Below are 9,265 nucleotides of genomic sequence, written 5' to 3' on the forward strand. Positions count from 1 at the left end.
AAGAATTGTGCAATTTTAATGAACTCGCTAAACTGTTCGTCACTGCTACATGACTCAACATACTTGCACCACTTCTTATGGACCGGTTCTGATTTTCCATCATATGTGGCTATGAATTTTTTAAATGTGGAAAACAGTTCAAAGTACTTTTCATCGTCAGTTTTAATATATTTATTCAACAAAAAGTTGATTGATTCTTCCATGTAAGACCACGATAAATCTGAAAAAACGAGCCACTTAAAACAAGAAAATTCAAAAAATGGTTCCATCCACATATTCAAATACTCCAAACATCCTTCATAGAGGGTACCAACATCATCATCATCATCATCATCATCATCATCATTTAAGACTGATTATGCCTTTCAGCGTTCAGTCTGGAGCATAGTTCCCCTTATAAAATTCCTCCATAATCCCCTATTCAGTGCTAACATTGGTACCTCTTCTGATGTTACGCCTATTACTTCAAAATCATTCTTAACCGAATCCAGGTACCTTCTCCATGGTCTACCCCGACTCCTCCTATCCTCTACTGCTGAACCCATGAGTCTCTTGGGTATCCTCGCTTCTCCCATCCATGTAACATGACCCCACCATCTAAGCTTGTTCGCACTGACTGCTACATCTATAGCGTTCATTCCCAGTTTTTCTTTGATTTCCTCATTGTGGACACCCTCCTGCCATTGTTCCCATCTACTAGTACCTGCAATCATCCTACCTACTTTCATATCCGTAACCTCAACCTTATTGATAAGGTAACCTGAATCCACCCACCTTGTGCTCCCATACAACAAAGTTGGTCGAAAGATTGAATGGTGCACAGATAACTTAGTCTCGGTACTGACTTCCTTCTTGCACAAGAGAGTAGATCGTAGCTGAGCGCTCACTGCATTAGCTTTGCTACACCTTGCTTCCAGTTGTTTCACTATGTTGCCATCCTGTGAGAATATGCATCCTAAGTACTTGAAACCGTCCACCTGTTCTTTGTTCCTCCTATTTGGCACTCAATCCGTTTGTATCTCTTTCCCACTGACATTACTTTCGTTTTGGAGCAGCTAATGTTCATACCACAGTCCTTACGTTTCTGATCTAGCTCTGAAATATAACTTTGCAAACTTTCAATCGAATCTGCCATCACAACTAAGTCATCCGCATATGTGAGTCTGCTTATTTTGTGTTCACATATCTTAATCTCACCCAGCCACTCTCTTGTTTTCAACATACGATCCATAAATAATATGAACAACAGTGGAGGCAGGTTGCAGCCTTGTCTTACCCCTGGAACTACTCTGAACCATGAACTCAATTTACCGTCAACTCTAAATGCTGCCTGACTATCTACGTAAAACCTTTTAATTGCTTGCAAAAGTTTGCCTCCTATTCCATAATCTCGTAGAACAGACAATAACTTCCTCCTAGAAACCTGGTCATATGCCTTTTCTAGATCTATAAATCATTGATACAATTCCCTGTTCCACTCGTAACACTTCTCCATTATTTGCCATAAGCTAAAGATCTGGTCCTGACAACCTCTAAGAGGCCTAAACCCACACTGATCTTCATCCAGTTTGTCCTCAACTAATACTCGCACTTTCCTTTCAACAATACCTGAGAAGATTTTACCCACAATGCTGATTAAAGAGATAAATCTATAGTTGTTACAATCTTTTCAGTTTCCATGTTTAAAGAGCGGTGTGATTACTGCTTTCGTCCAGTCTGATGGAACCTGTCCCGACTCCCACGCCGTTTCAGTTTTCCTGTGTAGCCATTTATGACCTGACATTCCACTGTATTTGATGAGTCCCGACTTAATTTCATACACCCCAGCTGCTTTATTGCACTGCAATCTATTGACCATTTTCTCCACTTTCTCAAATGTGATCCTATTTCCATCATCATTCCTATCCCATTGTACATCGAAATCTGAAATATTACTGATCGTTTTTTCGCCTACATTGAGCAACTCTTCAAAATATTCCCTCCATCTGCCCAAGGCATCAACAGGATTCACCAGCAGTTTTCCTGACCTGTCCAAAATACTTGTCATTTCCTTCTTACCTCAGTTTCGAAGACTGCTAATTACACTCCAGAATGATTTTCCAGCAGCTTCACCCAATGTCTCTAACCTGTTTCCAAAGTCTTCCCAAGATTTCTTCTTGGATGCTACAATTATCTGTTTGGCTTTTTTTCTTTCTTCAACATAACTTTGTCTGTTTCCTGAGCCATTTTTGATACACACTCAGTGACATAGTTGTTAGAGTAAAGGACAAGGACAGTGTTCTGCTCATGGGTGATTTTAATGCCAGGATTGGAAATCGAACAGAAGGGTGTGAAAATATTATATGTAAATCTGGATTTACAGGCTGCCTTGACTGCATCATTTCACCAAGCCGTTTGCTTCATCCTCCCTTTACACACTACTGTTCCAATACATTCTTTAGCCACTTCTAATACTGTGTCCCTGTACCTTGTCCATTCCTTTTCAAATGACTGTAATTAACTACATTCAACTTACTGGTACCTTTCTGAGATCACTGTTATGTACTTGTGCCTGATTTCCTTATCCTGAAGTTTCTCCACTCTTATCCTCCTACATATGGACCTGACCTCCTGCACTTTCGGCTTCACAATACCGATTTCACTGCAGATTAAATAGTAATCGGTATCATCAAAGAATCCCCTGAATACACGTGTGTCCCTCACAGACTTCCTGATCTGTTATTATATAGTCAATGACAGATCTGGTTCTCCTGCCTTCCCAAGTATACCAGTGAATGTTCTTATGTTTAAAAAAGGAGTTTGTGATTACTAAGCCCATACTGGCACAGAAATCCAAGAGTTGTTTCCCATTCCTATTGGCCTCCATGTCCTCTCCAGATTTACCTATAACCTTTTCATACCCTTCTCTTCGATTTCCAATCCTGGCATTATAATCACCCATGAGCAGAACACTGTCCTTGTCCTTTACTCTAACAACTATGTCACTGAGTGTGTCACAAAAACTGTCCATCTTATCTTGTTATGTCCCTTCAGAATGCGAATATACTGACACAATCCTGATTTTATTGTTAGCCACTGTCAAATCTATCCACATTAGTCGTTTGTTTATATAGCTTATTGCAAGTACGCTGCATTCCATTTCTTTCCTGATGTAAAGCCCTTCACCCCATTGTGTTATTCCTGCTTTGACTCCTGACAGGTAGACCTTGCATTCTCCCACTTCCTCTTCTTTGTTACCCCTTACCCAAATGTCACTAACAGCTAAAACATCCAACCCCATCTTACTTGCAGCCTCTGCCAGCTCTATCTTCTTCCCAGAGTAGCCCCCATTGATATTAATAGCTCCCCATCTCGTTACCATTCGTTTGCCGGGTTGTATCTTAGGAGTCCCTAGTTTGTCATTTAGTGGTGGGACTCCGTCACCTCCAAAGGTCTGAGGCACTTTGCTCTGATTGTTGCCAGCATCATATTTGAAGTACCAGGGAAGCAGGTTGCTAGCCTTACTTGCCCCAGGTCCCATTGAGTTTTACCCCTAACGGTTGAGGGACTAACCGGTGGTTTTGGTAGTCTTTGCCATCTGAGCACAAAGGTGACCATGACTCAGAATATGTCTGAGATGCCCAGTGTTATTCCAAAGTAACTGGTATCCTGACTGTCAGGACCACTTGCTTGGCCACTCATACCCGTGGTTCATGAACTAGCACATGACAACAGGAACCCACTCCATGAACCACAAGAGGGTACCAACATGGCACTTAAAATTCTTCACCTTCAAAGCATAACCATAATTTTCTATGCGAAACCATCTTTCTTTCACACTCAAAGATATAATTTTTTTATATTTTCTGTGCTGAAGAACACCACAAAGAGGATACAGTACCATTCATGACATTAATAAAGGAGTAGTATTCTTCCTTTCCTAAGATACTAATATAATTACGAAAAATGCCAACTAAATATTGGATATGCCATAGATAAAGCTCATTGATAGGGTCTATAAAAAAAGTATTTAGGACTGTTGGAGGTTTGTATTGTGACAGAAAGAAGGATTTCAGGGCAGGAAACATCTCTGTAAGTCTTTGAATGGCTGGAAATAGTGACAGCCATCGAGTCTTGCTATGGCTGAGAAGTTGTTGGTACTCTATTTCGACAAAATCACAAAATTTCTTTAGTGACTCTACACAGACGGTGTATATTGAAAAATGATTATATATTTTCATTATTAATCCTTGTAAGTCAATTTCAAGGAGGTCAGTTCTGTGCTGAATGCAGTTATTAAGAACATGTGCAGGACATCCCACTCCAACCTACATCTTGTTAATTACCCTCTCTAGATTAGCAAATACATTATTTCCATCACATCTTTTAATGCCACCAAACATTGTGTTACAATTATCAGCACCAAACGCCACACATTTGTCCTTAGTTTTAAACTTGTTAAGCGTATCAGTGATATATGTTGAAATAGTTTCTGCAGTTTTATTTGGTCTCTCTTCTACATTTAGAAGTTTAATTTGCAGTCCTCCATTCCTGTGATCAAAGTAATGAACTATAATGGGGAACATTTTAATATTCCCATGGTTGCTAGCATCTGTCAAGACACCAACAAAAGAAATGCACTCCAGATCTTTCATGATGCATTCTAGTGAATGAGGTGCTAGGATTGAATTCACTATTGCTTCAATTTTGGTACGTCCACACGAGATTTTTGATGATATGGACGAGTCATAGAAAATTTCTCTCAACAGTCCCCTGCTACAGTCCATACATTTGTAACTGTTGTGGTGAAACACAGTATGGTAAGCAAGAGTTCCTTCAGCAGCACTTACTTTGATGTCTAGTTCAGCACAAGGTTTCGTAAAAAAATTACTCACTTCACCTGACGAACAGGAACCTCTAACACATTTCTTATGTTTTTCTGTTTTAATGTGCACTTCTAGATCGCTGGTGCCGTCATTTGCTATAGATACATAGGTCCCTGGGCAACAAACCATACATTCTGCTTCCCATTGAACTTTTCCAGGACGAAAGCTCGGATATTTTTCTCGGAGTTTACCAGTAAATGCACACTTCCTCTTTGGCATGATGAGAAATTATCTGAAACAAAACGTATTGTTCAGCTAAACCATAAAAAAGTCTTCACTTACAAAACTTAACTATAAATCTGTGCCATAAGCTATATTTTGAAATTCACGAAACTTACCCAATAAGATGAATACGGAAAGTAAAGATGCAGCTGGATGATCAGCAAGTTCGCTAAAAACACGTGTGTCACACAAAAACAAACAGCACATAGATAAATCAAAGCTATACCTTAACCATAGATACTACCTATGGTCGAAGCAGCTACCTCGAAGGTAAAAGATACATAATTTGTATGCAATACAAATCGATATTTTCGATTTTGTAAGTGTAACAGATCGAATCTAAGCTAATAACAAAGGATGCAAATCAATGACCGTAGTAAAAAGTACATAAATTGTTGCCGATACGAGATGAAAACAAAAATCAAAAGATCTTCATTTCCAAAACCAAAAAATGCGAACGTTAATAGAAATCGCAAAAATATATACGGACGCTACATTTCACGTCGAAAATGAGGATATGTAAATGCGGACGTCTGGTAACCCTATGTGGGGGAGATGATGGTCTGATACTTAACTGAAAATATTGATAATTTAAATTTACTATACCTTTTAAACAAATAAAGTTACAGAGTTAATATTCACAATATTTGCATTTTAATGATGCGCTTTTAAAATGAAATGTCGATCGTTAAGATCGACCAAAGCGTTCAGAATTTAATATTCGAGGCTTTTGTTAGAAAACTTGTTAATTTCACTTTAACAGTAAATCCTAAATTATTATAAATATTATCAATATTAAAACTTTATTGGGATCACCATGAAAATTTAATAAAGACGGTAGCTTAAAGTAACTGTGGCTTCATTCATTGAATTACTACAGAATTAAATAGTTTTCATAAATGAATCCCTTTATGGCCGATCTTAGGTCCACCATATTTAACACTGCTACGTCTCCCTGGGCACAACAAGCTCCTACAGGGTTTCCCTATCGTGTAGGTTCTCATCTGTCTCACTCGTACACTACGGCACTTAGACCTGGTCAGCATGGCCTCATTCAAGACAATAGACGCCTGTAAACTTCTCCATCTCATGGCGAATCTGCGCTCTTTGTGGCACACTGTTCTGGACGACAGGATTTGTATCACAATTCCTGGAAGGCTGTATCTTTCTGCCATATACTTAAATGAGAGAGAAATCCTGGTTGGCGTGAGATATATACTATGAAGTAGAACCCATATTTACAAAACACAAATTCATAATACAGTAACACAAGTATCCTAAGTGTCAGATCAATAGTGTAATTATTTGTAGTGGTGTTGATGGAGTATGCTTTAAATTTAGAGAAACTTAAGTCTAACATAATTTATGAATCACATCATATTAATTAAATGCCAAATAAAGCTATACATTTATCAAAATCGACTGTCTATTTAAATGCTGCAGAAATATCAGCGCCACTGTGCTCACTTTCACAGAACTTTTTCGTCACAGTGAAGTCTCCAGTGGCAGTCCACAGATTCGGAGCCGAGTGTTCAAGTGTTCCATATTTAAGTCGATTTTCTGCATTTTGTTAATTTTCTTATAGATGACAAAAGACTCATTAAGAAATGGTACTCCCCATCATCACTTTCAATGCACATTTCTAGTAACTGTAGTCTTTGCTCTTCCAGTTCCAGTGCTTTTGTTCCATAATCGTTCCTTCCTTTTTATTGTTTCGTCTGCAATTCGTACTTTTCATAGTTACTTCAACACTGGCGCATGCTTCTTGGGTGCAAATGCTGTCAGTCGTTTGTATCTTCTGTTTCTACCTTGCCCGTGTCTGCTGACCAAGATTGATCTTCAGAGCATTATCAGCATGGCATTAAGCACTTGTTGGAGACAGGAAAGCAGACGACTCCTGGGATTCTAAGTTTACACGTGCCTGTCTAGGAATCACAGTGCCTCACAAAAAATCCATGTCTTCAAAGAATGTCCACATACTTCAGATCTTTGTTTGCATTCCAGATTTTAATTCTTTTGATTGCTTTAGCTTCATTCTGTACACGTCTCTCAGAGAAGCCCAACACTTTTGAGCCTCCAGCCAACAAAAAATATAGATGTAAACTAATTTTCACACATAATTGATCATAAAACAAAATTTATATCTTTCATTATTAATATTAATGGGACTTATTGCTACATTTTCATCCATTCCAGATAATTGGCAAATGGTCTGTCATTTTGCTCAGTTGGACAAGAGTTTAGAATGAACGACGAAACTGTAAGGAAAATAATCACCCAAGTTATTGATCTTGTTTTAGAGAAGCTTTCTGTGGAGTACCTAGCAATACCAGATGATAAAAAATGGACAGAAATTGCAAATGGCTATGAAGCAAAATGGAATTTCTCAAATTTAGTGAGCAGTATAGATAGGAAGCACATTAGGATTACGTGCCCTACTATGAGTCGAAGTATGTACTATAAATACAAAAACCTTTTTCTGTTATTCTGCAAGCTGTCGTAGTGTCACAAACCACACCTGTAGATTTACTTTTATTGACATTGGTGGACATGGAAAGCAAAGCGGTGGAGGACTTTTTTGGCTTCTAATCTGTACGAGTTTCTTGAAAATTATTGCCTTTGCCCACTAGCTTTCCAGGAAGTGCAGTTGACATGCCTTTTGTTTTACTTCCTGATCATGCCTACCCACTGACACCATATCTTATAAAACCATTTTCTAAGTGAGAGCTTTCAACTGATGAGAAAATATACATTTATCGTTTTTCAAGAGCCAGGAGAGCAGCTGAATGTGCATTTGGTATTATGACATCAAAATGGAGAATATCGTCCAAAGCCATAGAAACCACTGCTGAAAAAACTGAGAATATCATGAACTGCATCTGCTTACTACACAACATATACATTGACCAAGACAGAAGTTTATCAACATCAGTAATGCAGACGGCTTTCAACGAACACAGTAAGGAATACCATATCTCGAAAGGTCTTAGAATGTTCAGTCAACCGACACATGCTTCACAAGATGTCAGAAAAGCTCTAAAGAGATATTTCAGTGGCCCACAGGGTTCAGCTCCATGGCAAAACCAATGTTTAAATGTTGAGACCTAATTTTTGTTGTTAATTTACAAGCAGTTCCACTAATTTAGAGCTTCAAACTATAAGATGGCTATTTTGAAATGCATTGCTGTATTTAATAAATGATAAATACATACCTGACACATTGTTTCCTATATTTTCCAGGAGAATTGGTTTAGGATCACAGTTGTTGCACTGCTTGTCACATTGGTCCCAAATTGCTCTCTCACTTCGCACTAGTGCTATCAAAGCACTTTTTTCCATTTTGAGGCGGTAATTCTCCTTTAATGCTTCCACTACACTTTGTATTACAATACTAAAAAATATAAAATTAAAGGAATTCACTGGTAATTGTCCTTTCATTTGCACTGAAAAGAGAATATTAGTACATAATATTTTTATCAAATGTTCTTTGTGTACAAAATTGTGCTATTGTTCATTCGTCTTACCTTGCATTGTTTCTATTTATGTACCCATCACTATATATATTTTAATTATATTTGTGTCTTCTGAAAGCTTCTCCTTCTGTTAATTTTACGAAAATATGACTGTGGATTTCTTTTCTTCCATTTCAATTGCAAATGTAGGCAGCTGACTCCAGGGAACACCAGTGCCTGTCAAGATGATATAAAATTTGATGGAAACACATTACATAAAACACATATAATACAAAACACTCGTATCACTTCATACTCAAGCAATAGATCTTAACCAAATTTCTACATTTGAGAGAGTGAAACAAAATCATGTACAAAACAGTAAAAGATGTTTTATGGTCATTTGTCTACACTTTACTGCACAATGACAAATAATTTCTTTGCCAACGCTTGTAGTCAGTCTTTGATTCTGTCGTTATCACTGTTTCATTTTTAGTAAATTTTAACTTTGCCATATCTGGGGGGTCTTTCACCATGTTTCTACATATTAATCCACGCCAGCTGTACTGTAAAGCCACTTTTAGAATTTAAGAATCATTTGCTAATCTCCAAGCACACTGTCAGATGTGGTGACTAGAGAATGGAATTTCATTGGAAGTCTTCCATAATCCTGGCCATGATCAATACATCCAACTCAGTTTCACCCATGTCATTGAGCTGACTCGC

The 9,265-nt window shown here is 37.9% G+C and overlaps 1 protein-coding gene across 1 annotated transcript; it reads right to left on the reverse strand.

Moving 5' to 3' along the window:
* Positions 1-4,359: 4,359 nt before the first annotated feature.
* On the reverse strand, positions 4,360-8,766 carry LOC126267956 (uncharacterized). Its single transcript, XM_049973291.1, has 3 exons — positions 8,612-8,766; positions 8,300-8,530; positions 4,360-5,097 (listed from the first exon to the last, which is right to left on the reverse strand). Exons 1-3 carry the CDS (start codon positions 8,616-8,618, stop codon positions 4,961-4,963), a joined length of 375 nt encoding a protein of 124 aa, XP_049829248.1. The 5' UTR covers positions 8,619-8,766; the 3' UTR covers positions 4,360-4,960.
* Between the last annotated feature and the right edge of the window lie 499 nt (positions 8,767-9,265).

This window comes from Schistocerca gregaria, chromosome 4 (assembly GCF_023897955.1).
Source record: "Schistocerca gregaria isolate iqSchGreg1 chromosome 4, iqSchGreg1.2, whole genome shotgun sequence".
NCBI lineage: Eukaryota > Metazoa > Arthropoda > Insecta > Orthoptera > Acrididae > Schistocerca > Schistocerca gregaria.